At 39.4% G+C, this 22,465-nt stretch overlaps 1 protein-coding gene across 1 annotated transcript; it reads left to right on the plus strand.

Moving 5' to 3' along the window:
* Nucleotides 1-11,248: 11,248 nt before the first annotated feature.
* On the plus strand, nt 11,249-20,176 carry trappc6b (trafficking protein particle complex subunit 6B). Its single transcript, XM_085443930.1, has 6 exons — nt 11,249-11,467; nt 11,545-11,612; nt 14,763-14,880; nt 15,397-15,480; nt 17,096-17,189; nt 18,716-20,176. The coding sequence occupies exons 1-6, from the start codon at nt 11,390-11,392 to the stop codon at nt 18,745-18,747; spliced, it is 474 nt and encodes a 157-aa protein (XP_085300056.1). The 5' UTR covers nt 11,249-11,389; the 3' UTR covers nt 18,748-20,176.
* The last annotated feature ends 2,289 nt before the right edge of the window (nt 20,177-22,465 follow it).

Genomic DNA, 22,465 nt, shown 5'->3' on the forward strand with positions numbered 1-22,465 from the left:
TGGTGGCTGGACGGGCTCCTCGGGCCCCCCAGCTGACGTGGCAGGAGGCTGTGTAAGTTGCAGCAACACACAGTCTATAGTGGGTGAGATGAGTTCGTATAAGTTCTCAGACTGAGGTGTAGCAGAACCAGGCGAGGTGTCGTCCTCAGGCTGAGGCGCAGAAGCAGCAGGCGGTAGCGCAGCAGGTGGTGGTCCTGCAGGTGGCGGCACTACAGCCACAGGTGGTGAAGCAGAAGGTGGCCGGACGGGCTCCTTGGGCCCGCCAGCTAACGTGGCGTGAGGCCGGACGGGCTCCTCGGGCCCCCCAGCTGACGTGGCGTGAGGCCGGACGGGCTCCTCGGGCCCCCCAGCTGACGTGGCGTGAGGCCGGACGGGCTCCTCGGGCCCCCCAGCTGACGTGGCGTGAGGCCGGACGGGCTCCTCGGGCCCCCCAGCTGACGTGGCGTGAGGCCGGACGGGCTCCTCGGGCCCTCCAGCTGACGTGGCGTGAGGCCGGACGGGCTCCTCGGGCCCTCCAGCAGTGGAAGAAAACTGCTCCGCTGCTCGGGATCGCTGACGGCGTGAACGCCATTTTCTCCGGGAAGGAGGGGGAGGAGACGTGCCAGCCCGCGAATCCTCCAGCGGACCGGGCTGAACCTCCTCGGAGTCTTCATAGTGGAGAGGCCGATCCGGGCGGATGTGTACGGTGGAAACGAGGAAGTCCTGGATGAGAGGGTTTAGCGTGCCAAATAGCCAGGGAAGTCCAGAAACCATCCTCTGCAGACGGATGGCTAACTCCTCCTGGTACTCTTCAAAGGGCAGCGCAAACCATTCCTGGCATAGAAACTCCACCGCATAGATCATGTCCTCCCGGAGCTCAGCGGAGGGATTATGAGTTGCTGGGTCCATTGTCTGGTTGCGTCCTTCTGTCACAGTTCGGCTGTGTGGCAGGCAGGAGAAGGACCCAAACGCAAACTCACAGAGTCAAAAGTTAAACTCAAAAAACACAGCTTTATTGCTGGCGTGGAGTGGGACACGAAAAACAATACAAAATAAACTAAACTGGGAAAAACTAAAGCACAAGGAGCCACAGGGAAAAATCACACAGCTATGATGGAGGACGCAACACTGACAAAGAGAAACATGGGGCTTAAATACACTGAGGGATAACGAGGGGGAATGAGCCACAGGAGGAGAGCACAGCTGAGAGTAATTAAGCAGGACGAGGCAAGGGAAGCAAAACTAGAAACATTAACATAGAACAGACTGTGAAAGTAAAACAGGAAACACACTGACGGAACTCAAGACATGTGGACTTAACAGACTGGGGGAGACAGAACATAGGGATCTGAAACATGGAACAGAAAGGCACAGTAGATCAACATGAACATAACAACGCCACAGGGGAAGAGTAAAACTGAACACAATGAACACAGAAACACCAGACCTCTTCACAATAAAACAGGAAACATAATGAGACGTAGACATGACAACCCAAACTTCACAATGTAAGACACAGACATGAAACACATGAAAAGCAGGGGAGATTTACCATAGTTGGAAACACGAGGGGGAAATAATAAGAACTAGAAACACTTAAGCATGATAACAAATGAACTTAGGAACCTGAAGGGCTTACATAAACTAAAACATCAAAATGAACTAAAACTCAAAACACTGGGTCATAAGACAGAAGGATGGGATGATCAGATCCTTTACTGTGGTAAAAGTGCTGTAATTCCATGCCACACCACAAGGTGACACTATCTATTTAGGTGGGGACTAAAGGTGTGCGCTAGATGGTAGGAAGAGGTAGAAGAATATGAGAAGCAACATGTTCAAGAACCAGAATTTGATGTATGGCAATGTTCTATGTGCTTGCCAAGAATTAGTAAAAAAGAAATGCAGTCTGAAATGGCTTTCATCAGCCAAGTCCTCAATCACTGCAAGACTTCAAGGAAAATCTTTAAATGGTAAAATGGCCTGCATTTGTATGGCGCTTTTCTAGTCCTTAAGGACCCCAAAGCGCTTTACACTACATTCAGTCATTCACACACTGGCGATAGCAAGCTACATTGTAGCCACAGCTGCCCTGGGGCGCACTGACAGAGGCGAGGCTGCCGGACACAGGCGCCACCGGGCCCTCTGACCACCACCAGTAGGCAAACATGGGGTTAGTATCTTGCCCAAGGATATCTGGCATGCAGCCAGGAGGCAGCCTGGGGGGATCGAACCACCGACCTTCTGATTAGTGGCTGACCTGCTCTGCCACCTGAGCTACAGCCACAAAGGTGTGTGCCTTCTACAAACAGGATGTTCAGGATGGCGAATTGTCAATTACTGATGATGAGAGATCTACCAAATATCACTAAAACTCGAGAGTAAATTAATGTATCTAACAAGTGTATTGATGAGATTAGAGTAACACTTTATCTCCCAAACAACATCAGGTCCCATCATAACAGACATTTTACAGTCCTGACTGAGGAAGCATAGTTGTGAGATAGGCGAATCAGTTGTGTCAGATATGGTGACACAGTTTTGTGAGGGCAAACCTCACATCTTTACCTCTATCCTGAGTGGGGGTGGTCCACTTTGTTCTACCTACAAGAGAAGGGCAAATTTAAAGACCCGTTTTCTGTACTGGAACCAGTGGAGCATGCATTTAGTAGGGAGGAACACAGAAGCTTCCAGTTCCTAGTGTCAAGTCATTGTTTCAGGCTATGACAAGGAATGCGATCCAGGATTCGATCTTGCATGATGGATTCTGTTACAACCCTCTGGTCTAAGAGGCACAGGATGCATAAAAAATTTACTAATTCTAGCATTCCATTAATTCAAACCACTGAACAAAACCTGGCTCAGCATTAAAGTGATTTATTTTCACAATTTCAGTGTTTCACACCTAACTTAAAAAGAAGAAAACCAAAGCTATAGATAGACTTCAGATCTAACCACAGAATTCCTACTAACACAGGATTAAGGTTCCTCCACTGATGAAGAGGAAGTGACTCCAGCTGTGCATCCAGGTGTGACAGCAAACCTGCAAACAAATAAGAGCAGAGAAGAAAAAAGATCAGTGGACGTAACAGATTCATTTGGGAAAAAGTCTAACCTATAAACCACCAACCTAATTTTTAAAATGTTTTTATAAGGACACAGAGCAATTTGAGGCCAAACTTGAAAAGCACACAGTAAAAAATGGAGTGTCAATATTTCAGAGTAAACCTATTTTAACCTAGATAGAGTATTTACAACTCTATGAGGAGTAAACCAGCTCTAACATCAGAGTTAAAAGTCAGTGTAAGGTTTGTTAGTCACACAGTGAAGACTTAACTCCACACAGTGTTGATTATTACCAGTCTGCAGGCGTGTGCGGCCTCAGAGCTCTAATGCGCAGGGAATTTTCTCCGAAGAGCTTCCACAGTCAGGTAAGTGAAGTTAACATTCCCATACTGGTAACATTGTTGAAAATGTATTTTTAAACTAAATAGCTCTTTATAGTTTCACTGATGTCGAGTGAGGACATGTTAGCAGCATTTACCCATAGGTTTAATGACATTAAATGACAATCTCTACTTTTAAGATCAGGCTTAAAACTTTCCTTTTTGCTAAAGCATATAGTTAGGGCTGGACCAGGTGACCCTGAATCCTCCCTTAGTTATGCTGCAATAGACATAGGCTGCCGGGGGATTCCCATGATGCATTGAGTGTTTCCTTTCCAGTCACCTTTCTCACTCACTATGTATTAACAGACCTCTCTGCATTGAATCATATCTGTTATTAATCTCTGTCTCTGTTCCACAGCATGTCTTTTATCCTGTCTTCCTTCTCTCACCCCAACCGGTCGCAGCAGATGGCCGCCCCTCCCTGAGCCTGGTTCTGCCGGAGGTTTCTTCCTGTTAAAAGGGAGTTTTTCCTTCCCACTGTTGCCAAAGTGCTTGCTCATAGAGGGTCATATGATTGTTGGGTTTTTCTCTGTATCTATGAAGCGCCTTGAGGCGACTTATGTTGTGATTTGGCGCTATATAAATAAAATTGAATTGAATTGAATTGAATTCCAGTAGCTACATGCTAGCAGTTGCTAAAAGTTCAGATGTTCGTTATCTTCTCACTGCGTTAATATGAACCTAAAACATTTTAACTATGTACTTCTTCTAAATGCTGTCTAAATAATATCATTGTCACATGTCAAATCGCACAGTTTGAACAACTAAATTACCATCTATCAGTAAGCTAATAATCACTAATTAGCTTACATAAGCGAACGTACTTTAAGAAAAAGTGGGTAACATTACCATTAAGTTAACTTTACTGGTTTATATTATTTTAAGCAAATGCCAAAGGCATACACTACTATAGAGTTTTGCTCATTATTTAATAAGAAATATGTATTTTGTGTAAATTAACTGATAGCAATGTTAATGACATGTTAAGTAATATTAAGTAATGTTTTTATTTTATAGAAAGGTTTAAGAGTACGCAAAACCTAAATCTCTGAGAGATGCAACCAGAAGACGTAAGAAGCCTTAAGATATGATGATGATGATAATGAAAATTATCCAGTAACGCATTGCATTACTGTGATCCGCTTACTTTTTTCAAGTAACGAGTAAAGTAAGGGATTACTATTGCAAAAAAGGTAATTAGATTACTGTTACTTTCCCGTAAGCACGTTGCGTTACTGCGTTACTAAACCATGTTTTTTTTTTGACAATGACGTAAGTGAGTGCAACGTTCATGGCAACAGCTGTGTGCAGATCAACAATGGATAATATAACGAGTGCGGGAGAGAGTATGACCGTGCACAGGGCTGGACTGGGACAAAAAATCGGCCCAGGCATTTTGACTATTGACCGGCCCACCAGGTATTACAGGAAAAACCATAAAGCCTTTGAATGAAAACAAACGCTGTTGTGACAGTGATGTACACTGTCTTGTTGGTATATATGTATCCAATAAACTTAAACCTACACCATCCTCCCTATTCTGGTATTCTAAACAGTACAGACAGAGAAGACTAGAGGACTAGAAGACTAGACATGATCATTACCGAATATTAAAAATTATAAATGACAGATTTAGAGATATTTTTATAAACTCTTCATTTCCCACATCAATAAACAGCATGGCAGGGCAAAATATTTTTTCTAACATGGCAACCTTTAAAAAGTGAAAGGAGACAGAAAGACAGGTGAGAAAGAATAAAACTTAATTGAGTTTTTGATGCCATTTTACACACAGTACTGATACAGAATCTAGAAAATGTGGGAAAATACTGGCATCATATACAGTACTTACTTCTGACAAAATTATGATGGGACCCTGAAAAAAAAAAGACTATGTACAATAATGGATTTCTATACATTTTACATCACATGAAAACGTTTGTTGTAAGATTCAGATAATTACTTATTAAAAGCTAGACATTTTAAATGAGAATAAGGAAGAAAAGTATGTCTTTGTGCCCCCTTTCCCTGTCAATGCCCTACCAGGTCCCCTGGCAAAACTTTGCTTGACCCGCCCCTGCACAGTTACCAGCTGTCAGCTACCTAGAAAAGGATCCTGGTGTTATTTGTCTCTCAGAAACAGTTCATAACTTCCCTTCAACTCATCCATGTCACCTAAATGGTAAACCTGTTTCTCCATCACCTGTTCAGCTCTGCACTGTTCCAAAAAATAGTAATGTCAAAGTATCTTACTGTATATTTTACAGTTTGGTACTGTCTTTCTAGAATATCATTAAATTTACATAAGTAGACTGTGATTTTACATGTCAAATGTAAAATAACATAACATCACTGTAAATATAGTAAAACACAATTTACTTGTTTTTTTAAATATATTTTTTAGTACATATGCATATTTAGATTGTAAAAATACATTCAGAAATGTATCATAATTTCACAAATATTTATCTGTTATGTGAGAGAATGATCTGTTAAATTCAAATTTAATACTATGGAAAAATATATAAAATGATCGAAAATTAATGAGAATAATCAATAATTAAAGGAGTATTTGAATTATAATTTTGCTGAAAATTTCATGTCATCTAGGTCTGATTTAATAATTCAGAGGTAACAAGTGAAAATATAATTAATAGGAATAAAAACTAAAAAAAAACATATAAAACATTGCACGGCCACACTGTGCCAATTTTATATTTTAAAAAATAAAAGCAGAGGTAGGAATTGCAATTAATATAAATCTCAAAGTATTCACAACATTCCTGAACAGAAATAGGCCTCTGCACCTGGGGTGAGGGTGTGGCCATGAAAACAATGTGACATGCCATTGGATGTTGGGACACATAATAACATGATGCTAAGCATCGGCCAATGAATGTGAACTAACAACCACAAGGTCGCGGGTATGGCTGTACTTTAGGAAAAAATCCTAATATAAAAGTATTTTACTGCATTTTACAGTTTTGTTCTGTTCTTCTAGAATATCATTAAAGTTACGTAAATAGACTGTGATTTCACATTTCAAATGTAAATTAACGTTAAATCACTGTAATGTAATAAAACATAATTGCCATGATTATTAAATGTATCTGTCTTTACATATGCATATTTAGATTGTTAAAATACATTCACATGATTTCACAAATATCTGTCCGTTATTTGAAAGATTGAACTGTTGAATTCAAATGTAATGCTATGGAAAAGTATATAACATGATTACTATAAGCTTGTGTTACATCACATAAGTATTATTATCGTTGCTATTTAGATCGTGGCTCAAGAGTGATCAGAAGATTGCCGGTTCGAGCCCCGGCTCGGACACTCTCGGTATTGTGTCCGTGATCAAGACTCTTCGCCTACTGGTGATGGCCAGAGGGGACAGTAGTATTTTGGCGCCCCAGCTGCCGGAATATTACTGTTTTTTTAGGATTTGTTTTTTCCCCCTATTTATAGATAATTTCATTGTTTAATCACATTAACATGTTCCTAATTTAATGTTTAAAAGATCACTTGGAAAAGGCAAGATCCCATGTAAAATTAGCGCAACAAACTATTGTCAATACTGGAAATAACCGTATTTTTATGAGGAAGTTATTTTCTGTTATTTTACGGTAGTATTTTGGCGCCCCAGCTGCCGGAATATTACCGTTTTTTTAAGATGTTTTTTGTAACAGTGTGATGATTCAGTAAGGACATCTCCTGGTTTCATCTTTATGTTTCCCTCTCACCAGATAACCAAACTGATATCATGACCAGCAGCTTTTAAAGCTGTGGCTCCAGCAAACATCAGCTGATACTAGAAATTAATATTAAATAAATTCTAACAACAGCTTATCAGGCTTAAACGTGCTGCTGTTGTTTAACGCGACATCCGCTGCTTTTTTCTTTCTGGGGCACAGTGGGCGATAAACAAACAAGAGAGAAAAGCCGATCAGCTGATCATTGATCAGTTTCATGAATGAAGTAGCAACAGGAGAGGGAGGGAGAGAGAAGGAGAGGAGAAGAGGCAGATGTGCAGCGTAAACACAGAATAACTCCAGCTTTGTGTCTTTTTCCATTCTAGTTGAAGTCCAGGACAAACTGTGTTCCTTTTCAAAATATTTTGTGTAATAGTTTTTCTGAATACGAGATGATTCTGTTTTTTACGGAACGGCTGGAAACTAACCTTATGAAAAAATAAAGTTCACTATCAGTAACATCATAGCACCCACCCAGCTGTATAGAAACTCCGTCATGCTAGCTAGTACCAGTATGAGTTATTGTAACTGACTGTAAAAAGTCAGCATAACGAAAGTAAACTACACCTAAATTTGGTTAATATCTGACCCAGACAGACTGCAGGTCATAACTTCTCTCCTCGGGTCTCTCCTCCTCCTGCCTCACCTGCTGGCCTCCACTACTCGCTAATGTTACTGAATCTGCGGAAGCTCCGCAATAGCCACCACCAAACAATTGAGTTATTTTTACACATCTCCCAGCATCTGGCCAATCCACCATCTTTCAGTGTTTATACCGTTAACAACAGCTTATCAGGCTTATCAGGCTTAAAAAAAAGAAAAAAATCCCCATCGGTCCACTGGGCAAATGCCTGGTATGCCCGATACCCCATGGCCAGTCCAGCTATGATCGTGCAGCGTTTAAAGCGTGGAAGTACTGACCTTACTTTGAGTTTGATTCCGTAAAAAGTGACAAAAACATTTTACAGCAAAAAAACCCCTAAACTTCCGAGCAAGCACCGAGCACGCTGCCACGGGAATGTGAAATTCACAGAGAAACTCGCAGATTCTTCCACTGACGGCTGTGGCACACCTGCACCAGGGCAAACATCCGCCTGCCCCACTCCTGCTATACAGGTGAAAATAGAGCAACAGGACCGCTGAGTCTTTGATTTTATTTATCTTCTGCTGTGTTTTACTTGCATTTATTTGAAAGACTGAGTGTAAACACAAAAAACTATTTTATTTTATGTGCTGGAATATGCAGAAAATAGGTTAAACTAATTTCTTCCAGTCAGAGAACGTTGCATATCATTTAATGTTTGCTTGATGCATAAAGTTAAAAGATTACAACTAATAAAACAAGTTTTAAAAAGAGACTTTTCCATTTGATTACATTTTATATGATGGATTATGCAGGAAAAGTAGAATTGGGCTGAAAGATCTATTCAGGTTGTAAATCATGTTTTTAAAAAGTAACTAAGTAACTAATTACTTTATAAAATAAGTAATCAGTAAAGTATTACTTTTTGGGGGAAGTAATCAGTAATTAGTTACTGATTACTTTTTTCAAGTAACTTGACCAACACTGTAATTATAATACCAATACATAAATTTTAGACTGATAAGAATGACATAATGCCCATCTACATAACCATGCAACATGTTCATGCACATCTAACACACATACATTTGTCCTTTGTGGGGTTTTTGTTGTTATTGTTTTTATTTCATTTTCCAATTGCCGTCTTTGTAGATTCTGTGAATCTGTTTCTTGTTTTATGTTCTACAATAATAATAATTTAAAAAAAAACTAAAAAAAAAACTAATGTAAGTTCAAAGGTCTTTGCTTGTATTGCTTTGCTGATAGTATGTTATTTGCCATAAGGTGTTCAGAGTTATTGATACCAGTGTAACCAGAGAGGAGAATGTATATTTTAAGTATATAACTTTCTACAGGGCTGAATATAACATCATTATGTAAAGGTCCAGATTCTCTGTGCTTTATCTGCAGATGATGTGCAGCACTTCTAACATCACACAAAGCAAAGGTTACTATCACACTGTTCTTGAAGTGCTGGGTGTGTTCATCTTCCGGGGCAGGACCATGGCAGAAATCTGAAAAAGACTTCCCTCTGAGGCAGCTCCTCGTGAAGCGTCCTGCTTGATCCCTGCAATGAGCTTCAGTCCGCCTGATGTTTTTGAAATGATGTCTCAGTGGGCCAACAGAACATCTGGCACAGGACAGCTGTCTGATGTTCTCCCTCACACTCCCTCACCCAGGGTGAATGTATCTGTTGATAACAGTGTGGACTAATGTGGATCCTGTGATTAAATGAAAAGAACAACTTACACTTCTATGAAACCTTCTGCTGCTGTGTTTTCAAATCTAACATTTTATTTAAAGTTTCCAGAATACCAGAGTTCTTTGTCAGTGTAATGGATCTAAAATGGTTTAAATGTTCAGTTTCATATCATTGTCCGTCTTATGTCAAAATCTCAAAGGACATAATTTAATTTCCAGATAATTCTGATATTAACAGGAACTCTGGGCCTCTGTGGAGTGTGGAGCTGATGCCATCGCTGTCTAAAATAGGATAACAAAAACTATGCAGTGCTGAATCATTCAGACATTCAGAGAGTAACACGGGTGATTATCATTGCCAACTAGCTTTTAACAAGACTCTAACACAATGCATTTCATTTAGCCTCTGAACCCTGGATTCAAAATGACAACCTTCAGTTGATCTATCATTTAAGCTTTCCTACTATAAACAAATACGATGGGATAAATTGGAGGTCAAATAGATAAGAAGGGGCTCGGCCATGTAATGATTTAAAAACAAGGAGTACAACTTTAAATTGGATCCTGTAAGTAACAGGAATCAGGTGTAGAGATTCCAACGCTGGGGTGCTCATTCTGTTTTGTACCAGTTAGCAGACAAGCAGCTGCATTTTGGACCAACTGGAGACTGTAAGCATGTTCCAAACCAAAGTGCAGAGCAATGAATTAGTCCAGTCTGCAAGTAATGAACAGATGAATAGTGGACCAAGATAAAGACATACCTTCCAGCTAAGGCCTTATCTTGGCTAGCTGTCTCAGATGGAAAAAGCCAGATTGGACTACTGGATTCACCTACCTACACAGTTTAAAGGAACCCTCTTTTTTAATATTTGTCTGACAATAAGAAGATAAGGGGCCCAGAGCACAGTCAATGTGTTTACTAAAGGAGTTGGCAAAAATGACAATTTCTGTTTTGTTTCCATTTAATTTAAATGTTTTTAAAAACAACATTCACAGTTTAACGTCTTCAAGGTAACATAATAACAGCTGAAGTGAGTCTGTGCCTGTTTTTAAAAGCAGATACATCTGCAAGTCATCTGCAAAATAGTGAAATAAATAAGTTATACTATGAAAAAATAGACCACAATGGCAACATAAACAGTGTAAACAAGGCTGGAACCAAACTTGAGCCTTGAGGTACATCATAATTAAGAGGGGCTATTTTTGAGCTGTAGGGACCACTGTTCACATAAAAAGTCCTTCCAGATAAGAGGGCAGCAGGGCTGCCAGAATCCAGAGTTAAGAGAATAACGTTAAAAACCCTCAAACGTCAACAGTAATTCATTGACTTGAGCAGCACTGTGCCACTAAATGAACATGTTGTCATTTCCTATTGTAGGCTGACAAGGCATGTGATAAGTGCTACATCTGAATACCTGTTAATGACAAATACATTCATTTCTTGAAAAATCTACTTCACTCAGTTTATTATGTGACTGATTTCAAAGTAATTTTTCCCCATGCTGCAAAGCTGCAGATATTTATTTCAGTATTATTCGTATAGCAACTTACAACCAGTAACAAGCAGCAATTGGTGACAGTGGGAAGAAAAAACAGACAGCACTATTTTTTCCAAAGATGAAGTAACATATTTAATCTAGTACACCTTACACACATGTCCTAACACTTAGATGAATATCACTAATTATAACAATACTGGGGAGAATAATAATATTTACTGCCAGATAACACTCCGGGCCAGCAGGTGGCGGTAATAGACTAGCGGCATGTTTATTTTCCTCAAGAGCAACAAGGAAGCAGAAGTAGTTGTTTATGCTAAATGTTTGTAGCTGTTCGACTTTATGTGAAGGGATATGATTCCTGGTCTTACACTGATTTAACCACTGACAACGTCGTTAGCTGGCTCTAGAGCAGGAAGAATGGCAGACGAAGCTCCTTTCCAGTTATTACACAGCGAGGTGATACAGTACATTTACAAGTCAGCAGAAGGAGAGACGGTAAGAAGCTCTCAGTAGGAGTTTAATGACCTATTTGGTGTTGTTGTTAATGTTTCTGTCTTTTACCCTGTATTTAGGAGAGTGGGAGAAATGTCACTAAATTGGAGAATATTGGATTCAGAGTGGGCCAAGGGCTGATAGAGAGGTAATAACCTTGACTGCTGCAAACATGCATGCCGTTTACTTCGACAAATCAAAGCACTACATGTACAAAGCCTGATTTACAACATGGATTCCCATTCAGAAAATGCAATCGAAATGCACAGCTGTAGGTGGGTGGCCATTAATGAACCATTAATGTACCATTAATGAACACAACAACAACAACAAAAAAAAAAACCCCAGAGTCTCTGGGGTTCAGGTCAGTCGAGTCGGCTGGGCCAGTCAGGAAACAATATTACACTCGTGGTGTTGTCGTTAGAGCACCAGGGTCTTTAAGGTCAACTTCATGATTTATCGGTCAAAAGTTGCGAAAGAAAAATGTATGAAGACTTAAAATATCATGTGACATTTAACACTTTATTGCCGAAAATATTTGGTCATAAACCACATATGAACATGAGGGATATCCCATTCTTAATCCATACGGTTTAATGATGGTGTTGACCCACTCTATGCAATTATAACAGCTTCAGTTCTTCTGGGAAGGCTTTAGAAACCCATTCCACGAAGCTCTCAAAGCACTGTTCTTGAGCTGATCTGAAGGCCACATGAAGTTTGGAGGTCTGTAACGACTGACGTTGGCAGCCTCTGCTCATTATGCGCCTTGCCATTCACTGCTCTGTGAGTTTATGTGGCCGAACACTTTGTGGCTGTGTTGTTGTTGTTCCCTGCGCTTCTACTTTTTCTAATATCACTAACAGTTGAATGTGGAATAGTTAGCAACGAGGAAATTTCATGACAGGTGGCATCCTATCATGTTATCAGGCTGGAATTGAGAGATCCTGAGAGAGAAATGTTTGTAGAAGCAGTCTGTATGCCTGGGTGCTTGATTTTATATACATGTGGTTAGAACACTTGAAGTCAGTGATTTGAACAGGTGAGTGAATACGATTGGTAATGTAGCGCATAGGAATTCTAAATATCACTTTGGATATTTTTGTTACTTTGGACTAGGGATGGGTGATATATTGAATATACTCAGTATTAAGCTGTCTGCATGTAATTCACCATGACATCCCACACGTTGCAAATGCGTCATTAAGCCTCTACATCACATTTTTGTGTATGTTATAAGCACAAAAGAACACCTTTTTAATTTCAATTGTTTTATTTTCTCTCGTGAATTCTTGCTTGATGTACTTTTTTGTTGCTGTGATCAGCAGTTTTCTAAAATACTCAAACCAGCCCCTCTGGCACCAAGAACTGTGCCACATTCAATGTCAGTTTTCTTCCCCATTTCTGTGCCCAGTTTCAGTTTGAGTTGGTGCCATTATATTGGCTGATTAGATACTTACCCTAATGAGCGGTTGAACTATTAAAATATGTTAATGTTAATAGTTATGTTAATATGTTAAAACTGTTAAAATAAAAATTTTAATTCATTCAGATTTTTTTGTATTCAAAGTAGAAACAAATATATTGAATGGTCGATTTGAATGAGTATACCAGTGCAATTTTAGGTACTATATGGTTGAAAATAACTTTTATTTTTGGAGGTTATTTAGACATATATTGTGTATCATGATATTGGATTTTCCTCAAATCACCCAGCCCTACTTTAGACCACGATCAGAGTCAAACTTCATAAAATGTCTTTGTTTGCCAACACTTGGGAAATTATGTATAGGCATTCTAAATATCACTTTGAAATACCACATCATATTTGATCTAGGATTTCTCTTTTACGTTTTACATTTGCTTTTCTTTCAAGTTGACCCCAACATGTGTTAAATGTTTAAAGAAAGAGAAAGAGCTGCCTAGTTGATAGACATCACATTATGACCCACCACCTAATATTGTGTTGGTCCCCCACACAATATTAGGTGTGGGGGACCAACACAGGGGAAGTAAACACTGAATAAACTTGTCTGCTTTCGCCATCTCACCTCATTATGAAGATGATAAAATGGTGAGTACAAATCTCTGAAGAGCATATAAGATGCCGCCCAAAATTGGTTCTGTTCATCTGGACATAGTGTTTTCAGTGGGAGAAACATTTTGTCATTTTTGTCCTCCTCCTAGCCCCCACGCTCCAACAGGCCGCAGAGAACGGGGGTGTGAGAAGACTCCAAACCTCCCATTTTGTCACTTAGATGAAACGTTTTGTCACTTGGATGAGTGACGAAACTTTTCTCCCACTGAAATGGGAGAAATGTTCATATGTCCAGATGAACAGAACCAATTTTTGGGGATTTACTTACCTGGATGATTGTGCATGCATCAAAGCATAAAATATGGTAAAACATTGTTGCAAATAACAAAAAGGTTACTGCTGCACCAAATCATTAATCTGATGATTTTAGCACACGCAGTCCCTGATGAAGTGCGCACAGTTTGTGCTTCACTCAACAAACTGCACAAATAATGTATTCCTACAGCAGAGAATCTGTGTTGTGCGTCAAACTTCTGAATTTTGAATTCTGAATGGCAATTTTCTGTTGCCATAGTGATTTAGCAGGTAAAAAGAGAGGCACTTTCACTCAGATTTGACAGTCTCAAGTCATTATTCTGGCTTCATAGTATATCTGTCGGATCTCAGTCCACATCCTCCATTTCTTACTGCAGGGCAACTACACTAAGACTTTGTCATAAAACACTGTCACCTGTTAATGAAATCCAAATACATTTTTTAAATTCTGATTATAAGGAGTTCCTTTACTGTTGTCTGTTAGGGAACTTTATGACAAGTGTTGCTAAATGTGCTGATCATTTGTTAAGATGTTTCCATTTTTGTAAGCACGTTTTTGCATGTACATGTTGCCTCAGATGATTAAAAATCAAGGTAATCCTGGATTTGTGAGTAAATAGTTCACATCATATAGCGTCAGTAGGGAGTTTGTCAGGATCACCTTTAATGGGACAGTCACCACAAGGGGTTTATTACGTATTGCACTCCCTGAACTGATGAGAGGCAAAACTCAAAAAAAAAACCAACTCCAGTTGTCTTCTTTTCAAGCTCTCAAAACTACCCTGTACCTGTCTGAACACTTACACAGACAGCATAGTGTTTATGGGTCATGTGCACAGTTATACTAGGCGCATTCTCCTTAAATGCATCTTACAGCGAGCAGACCGTTGAAAGTCAATGAATGATGTCCTAGTTTAATTTACCCATCTCTTTGTTTCCCTCTAGATTGACTAAAGACACAGCACGGTTTAAGGATGAGCTGGACATTATGAAGTTTATCTGTAAAGACTTCTGGACCTGTGTATTCAAGAAGCAAATCGACAACCTTCGAACCAATCACCAGGTCACTGGGAAGTCTGTTTTCTCTTCTTTTAATCCTGTTTTTTATTAATGTAGCCTCTGACAAATCTAAATGATGGTAAATGGACTGATTCTTATATAGCGCTTTCCTATTCTCCTGGAGTACTCAAAGCGCTCTATACAACATGCCTCATTCACCCAATCATACAAGCACTTCTAAACTCAAGTGCAACTAATAAGCATTCACACACATTCACGCTCCGATGAATGCATCGGAGGGCAATTTGGGGTTAGTATCTTGCCCAAGGATATTTGGCATGCAGACTGGAGGAGCCAGGAATCGAACCACATACCTTCCAGTCAGTCGCTGATCTGCTCTACCACCTGAGCCACAGCCACCCAAATGATAATTCCTTTTTGTCATCCATAATATATTTGTAATATATAAATGCCAGTACTGTGATATTTTGCCTTACTTCCTGTCAGATTGATTGTTTGTTGTTCTGCTGATGTGTGTCATTGCTGATGTCATATATCATCATATGATCATGTGTTTTAGGGCATCTATGTTCTGCAGGACAATAAGTTTGGATTACTGAGTCATCTGTCAGTGGGAAAACAATACTTGGAACATGCCCCAAAGGTGCTTTTTTTCTTTTACTGGTCTGTTTTAAAAGACTTTCTCTGCTTCTCAAACTGTCTCTTTTACTGAGACATCATGTACATGCACAGTAGCACATCATACCATCAGAGGTGAGCAGCATGAGTCCTGAAAGACACTGACACCAAAAGAGAGAATCTGTAAGAAAAGTGTGCGCTATGTGCACAAAGTAAGACAATTATGTTGAATAAAGGCTGGATTATAAAATTAAACTCATTTAATTTCACTTCTTATAACATGTCACAGTAGAGGCAATAGAGAGCAGGCAGAGAACATCCTTCAACATGGGCAGTAAAATAATTCAGTCAGTCAGTGGTGGTAAGTTTACTGTACTTTTGCTTTGCTGTGGTCTGGCCCACAGCAGCATCAGAGCTGGTGAAAGTAACAGACTGAATAAACTTACTAGCAAGGCTGGCTCTGTGACTGATGGCAAACTGGACAGCCTTTTCAAACTGTGGTGAAAAGGAGGTCAGTCAACAAACTGTTAACCAGTATGGATGGATCCTGACCAGCTTCTGCACCACTTACTTGACAGACAGCAGAACACTTTGTCTAACAGACTGATTCAGTTCTGATGATGCCACATGGACAGGTTCAGATTACTTTTAGTTCTCCTTTATCATAAACCTTCCAATTAGCAGTTTGTTTGTTTTTTCTTTTGCCAGTGAGACAAGACACCATAGATCGAATGAAATGTAGGAACGCCTGACTTCCCTTCTTATCAAGGTTTACTGATTTTTTTAAAAAAAAAAGGAGAACTGATGAGTTTCAGAACAGAGAATTGCTTGTTTTTTATCTGTGTATAAATGGCTAAACATGATAAGTTGTATCCGTTTTACATGAGTGCTGTTGTGACAGATGTGATTAATGCTGCAATCACATTGTTTACCTACATTCGGTCTCAGTCTTCCTGTCGTTCAGTACTGAGTATCAAATGCTCATTCACTCTTTGTTAACAGTTTATTTGCTTAGAATATAGCTTGAACCAGTGCCACAGGCCACAGTATTTACAGCCTGTAGTTCTTGATGGAAATGGCTATAGTGAACGTGGACTTTCCAAGCAGAGAGGACCAAGGCTGAGATATAGGAGTGGAAGGATTGGATTATACCTTATACAGAAGGTGCAGTGTGAAACAGATTCAATTCAATTCAGTTTTATTTATATAGCGCCAAGTGACAACTACAGTTGCCTCATGGCGCTTTATATTGTAAGATAAATACCTTACAATAATAATTAAATGCTGTGTTAAGATTACATGGACAGTCACCCACACTAATTATTTTTCCTGACATCTGAGCTGAGTACTAAATCAGACAAAATGTCTGAGACATCAGACAGAAGCTCTGATTGAGGCCCAGGTGGAGCATAGAAACATACAAATGAAACTGGTTTTTGAGTTTTCCAGCTATGGTGGATGAGGCTAAGCAAATTAAAACTGAATTAAAACTGTCTGGCTCTTTGGTTGAATAACCAGCTGGAGTAGAAGATAACTGTTCAAGGAACTGATAAGAGTAAAGGTGTTCATATACTGTGACCCTGTTTTATATGTGAGACCATTCACTGTCATCATATGAAGTAACTGTTTTCCTCCTGCAGTATCTGGCCTTCACATGTGGTTTGGTGAGAGGAGCTCTATCCAATCTGGGAGTGAAGAGTATTGTGACTTCTGAGGTGTCTGTCATGCCTTCATGTAAGGATTTAGTCATTCAAAAATCTTTTTAAAGAGCATTTATCAGTCATCTCCAAACTGAGGTTTGGGGGTTTGTTTTATTTGCTGAATCAATTCCATTAAAATGCCATTGAGTGGTTCAGAAAGAGAAGTTTGTGTTGCCCATGCACATGATTGAAATATGCCTCAGATATTTTAAATGGAGAATACTTGTGTGATTTTTACATGACTCTGGATTAAAGTAAGGTATAGTTTTTGGTTTTTATGGGCAGAGTCACAGGTGTGAATAGTGTTGCTGAGGTGAAGAGCATGTCAGACAGGATTGTGAGTTTGAAGCTAGAAGTCAAAGTGGTGATATTGAATGTAGTTAGTGTGTAGGTAGGTAGAGAGGGTACCAGTGTGGGAGAGAGTGGTGAAATGTGTGTAGCTAGGCAGCATCAGATGGAAGTCTGGAAGATGTCTGGAAATCATGAACAGGAAACAAGTGAAGGCAGAGGTGACAGATGGATGCAAGGTGGGGCTGGGATTTAGGCTACGTTCACACTGCAGGCAAAAGCGCATCAAATCCGATTTATTTTTTTTTGACCCTATGCGACCCATATCCGATCATGGTATGACAGTGTGAACGGCACAAATCCGATATTTTCAAATCCGATCTGGGTCACTTTCGTATGTGGTACTGAATCCGATACATATCCGATGTTTTAGAAAGCGAGGCTGTGTGAATGGTCATGTCGCATTAAATCCGTCTTTTACGTCACTGACTTGTGTCAGTGACGTAAAAGACGGATGTAGTTAGATAATGGATGTAGTTAGATAATGTCAATGATAATTGACAGACGGCAATTATCAGCGCCGGAGAAGACATCGTGAACGCTTCCTGGCCATCCAGCAGATGTCAGTGAAACTGTTTGGAAGACAATGTTGGAGAAACGTGAACATTTTATTTGTACTGCATAATCTGCAGATTCTGACAGAAATCTGCAACTATCCTTTGAAGCACTGCTCCTCTCTAAAACAGCAATAAGGATAATTATTAGGTTATCTACATTATTATGTAAATAACAAAATAACTTAAAGCAAAAAATTGGGAAACATAAAGTCCGAAGTCTTTATATTAAGGGCCATCAGTCAAACAATATTATTTGCTCTGGGTCTAAACAGAGCGCATTTTGTGTGACGCCTTCTTTTATGCATGCGGGCCGCTCTGAGCGTTCACACTAGAGCGAGTTTGCTGTCACATTTTATTTGTAGTGTGAACAAGCAGACAAAAAAATCGGATTTGATCAATTGAGCATTAAGACCTGCAGTGTGAACGTAGCATTAGTAGTGTAGATTATTGCACATGAAATAGTACACTGATGTTTAAGTTTGAGTGAAAGATTAATCAAATAGCTGTTTGTTTTAGTCTTTTTCACCACTGTAGCAAACATGTCTACTCATATAGTGCAACTTAAATTGAACTAAACTAGGAAAAAATGAAAAGCCAATGTGAGTTTCTTCTTTTTGTGTCAGCTAACACGAAAAATGTCTTTCTGCCTTTGCAGGTAAATTCCAGGTGATGATCCAGAAAGCGTAGGAGGTTACACACTCAAGCTGCACTCTTCCCTGGTGTCATATTGCCTTATCTGTTAGAAAGGGAAATGCCATCCGTACTACTCAGTGAGAATTTCTCTCGGCACTGCAGGGATTACAGTAGGGACTGGCAAAGGTTTCTATGGCTTAAGCTCTGGATGGCTGCAAACATCTGTATCCTGCTGACACACTGTCATTATCATGAGTGGAAAAGTACAGTCCAGTGACATTAACATTTTGTCTGCTAACATTTATATTAACATAATCCCTTTTGAAGTAAAGTCTCACTAAATGAACATTTGGCTTAATATCAGAAAAGAAGTGTTTGCCACCACCTACTGTCACATCTAGTTTAGTAGCATTTTCACTATAAAGACAAACAAACCTACAGTGCTTCACAAATTTAAAAGACAGAACCGCCAAAAATTTGATTATTAGGGAAGTCACAAACTGAATTTATGTTTTTTACACCCAAATCGAAGCCAGCACTAAACTTTTTCTGAGAACTTACTAAAACTCATTTTTGGTTCATGATTGCCAGTAAATATCTCTAATTTCTGAATCTTATTCAATAAGAATATTATATTATTATAGAATATTATAATACATTTTAAAATTCTCGAGTAACAATAATCACATTTTTTTCACTTTTTTTTTATGACACTATCATCAGTTTAATAAGTATTATATGGTTTTGATTAAAGAGCTTGTACATACTGGCAGGTTAACCATTTTGGTATCTGTGAGGTAAAGCGTATACTGGGTGGTGCTATAATAAACGTGTTAAGATGTCTATATTTATAATCATCACTAACTTGTGTATTGTTCCACCCCTGCCTCCGCACCAAAATGAGCAGATTATTAAAACAGAGGAAATGTGGCGCCCTTTAGCAGGTTGATGAACATTGCTTGCAAGAAATCCATGCCTAAGAAAGCAACTTAGGCTACATCTACATGAACACAGGTATTTTTTTTAAATGGCACAAACAGTCTCAAGTGTTTTTGAGAATGTGCCAAAGCAGCAGGTGGTGATATAACCCTAGTTTTGAAGAAATCCCACAAACAATAACACAGCACACAGTCTGACATCAAAGAAGAGATAATGGAAAACACGTTTGATGTTACAAGACAAATATTCATTTTCTTTGCCAACATGTAAATGTAGAAATGTAGTTTTTGAAAATGTTCACCCTGGCAGAAGTTTTTACTGATCGAAAATGCTGTGTATGTGTACGGACGTAGCCTCATTTATATATTGATGGCTAATATGACCAAACACAGTTTGATATCATGAATAAGTACGTTTGCAGTGATGAAGAGCAACATTCCTCTCGAAGCGTGAAAAAGTGTGATTTATTTTCTTTGCATCAAAGTTGTATGTTCTACCCTTCAGGTGCTTCCTTCACTTGCAATAAATTTAAGCATGAAAACAATTTCTGAATGGTTCCTTTTCCACACTTTGATCGTTTACTATTCTGTCAAACACATTTCAGAAATGACAAGACCACAATACCAAACAAAGATAATTTATCTGAATTTCAGGAGTGGGGCCACACCTCAGACACGCTCCTTCAGGTTCTCCATCTACGTGCTGTTTGTAATCTTTTTTTATGCAAACACCCATCAGCATCTAATGATTTGTGCTCACCATGGGCCCCTCGTCCCTCATACCATCAGACGAAAACCTCTACTGCTCAATTTCATCAAATTCCCTCCAGGCACTTCAAGAAACCAAAACACTTCTCTTCTAAATGACATGATCAGGCTTCAGAGAGACCGAACATTACCGGCCATCCTGGGGAACCTGTTGGGAATCATTCTACATCTATTCACCCCATCAGAACTCCTCTCTGCTCCATCCAGTTATAGAGTGGCTCAGGTCGCTCGCCATCTCAGCGAAATTATAATTTCAGAACCTCCATTAGGGGAGAATCACCCACAAGCAAAAGCTCCCGGCATAGATCCACACTCGCTTTCCCTGAAACTGGCCGATCCACCTCAGTGCCAGGCTATGAAGACACAATGCTGTTTCCACGCTTCAGTCATGTCTCCTGAAAATATTCTTCCCTTAAGGATATAGATTGGACTGGACTTTACCTCACCGATGAGTCCTAACACTAGAATTACTGACTTTTTTATTTTCTGGTGCAAGTCCCAAGGTGTTATTCACCCCTGCTGAGATTTTCACAGGTCGTCAGCTCAATTCTCCTACTGCTTTTGTTGTGCAAACCACAGCTCAGATCCAAGGCAGGCCAAACCTCTGTGTTATAACCTTCAGAAATGCCTGCCGTGTCTATACAAAATATCCCACACATTGACTGACCTGCAAATATGAAAGACACACATTCACAATATATAGAAACACAAATCTGTTTTATTTATTAAAAAAAGTGTGAAAACAGAATGAAAAGTTCTGTGACATGAGTGACATTGATATTTCTGGTGCCAGTAATCACAGAGACAATGCCCTGAGAAAGATTCATTTCTATTATGCAACACCTTCGATTTGATGACAAGGACATGCAGGCAGAACGGGTGAAAACAGACAAACTTGTGACAATCTCCGACATCTGGACAAGCTTCAACAAGAACTGTGCTAAGAGTTTCACTCCAGGAGAACACATGACCATAGATGAACAGCTGTTCCCTACCAAGGTTTGTTGTCCATTCACACAAGCAAGCAATGTTCCCTCTAATTTTCCATGTGTCTGAGCAAACACACAAACTCCCTGAGCGATCCCTTGGACCACTGTGAGCGACATCAGACGTGTGCACTGTGGTCACGGCAGCATCGAATCCATCCTAGTTACATGGTCTATTAAAATAATCAAATTACAGCATTTACATTTATGTTAGACTACTTTTAATTAACTGCTTTAGCCCACTTACAATGAAAATGTAAAACAAAAATGTAGTCATTGACCTGTGTAGTATGTCAACACTATTGGAAGTAAAAATAACTTGAACTCAAATTTTGAAAACACAACTTTATTCTTTTTTCTTTTCTTTTCTTTTTTTATTAATAAAGCTCTGACTTGTATTATGAGTCTGAGTCTGTGGTCTGGGAGAGAGTCCTGTAACTCTGTCTGCAAAATACAGTATATAATGACCAATGCTGGGCAATTAATTATATAGTTACTTCTTCAAAAAAGTACCTCAGTTTGGCAAACAACAAAGTTTTTTGCAGCTATTTTTTTAAAATAAACATTTCAAACTATTTACAGCACAATCAGGTGTTCTGCATCAAATTTGATGCCACACAAATTATTAATGCCACTCCAAGAATAATTTCTGTCCACATAAAGGAGAACAACAGCCTGGTACCTGCAGGCCTGACAACAGCAGATGTATCACTGCTGTAACACCTGTAACATTCAGCAGTGGCCTCATTGTTCTGACACACAACAAAACTATTGACTACACTACACACTAACTACATAAGATTTGCGCTAAACGTCGCAAGTCTCTCACGTCTCAAAACACCGCCGTCACTCCTACAACTTCCCCCCGTTTCTTAACAACTTGCCATATCATTTTTTGATTGGTCGACATGGTACTTTTTTCGACCAATAGGAAGGGGTGGGGTTTTTTTGGTTTTGTTTTTGCTCACAGGCAGAGAGCGCTTTCGAGCGTTTCTTCTCGCAGTAAATATAAACAACGATAGTATTCAGGAAGAAAACCAAACATTGCATATATTTTTATTATAACTCTGGTTTTACGTG

This window comes from Copadichromis virginalis, linkage group LG20 (genome assembly GCF_057382275.1).
Source record: "Copadichromis virginalis isolate Kocher_CV1m ecotype Utaka linkage group LG20, C_Virginalis_male_GT1.1, whole genome shotgun sequence".
Taxonomy (NCBI): domain Eukaryota; kingdom Metazoa; phylum Chordata; class Actinopteri; order Cichliformes; family Cichlidae; genus Copadichromis; species Copadichromis virginalis.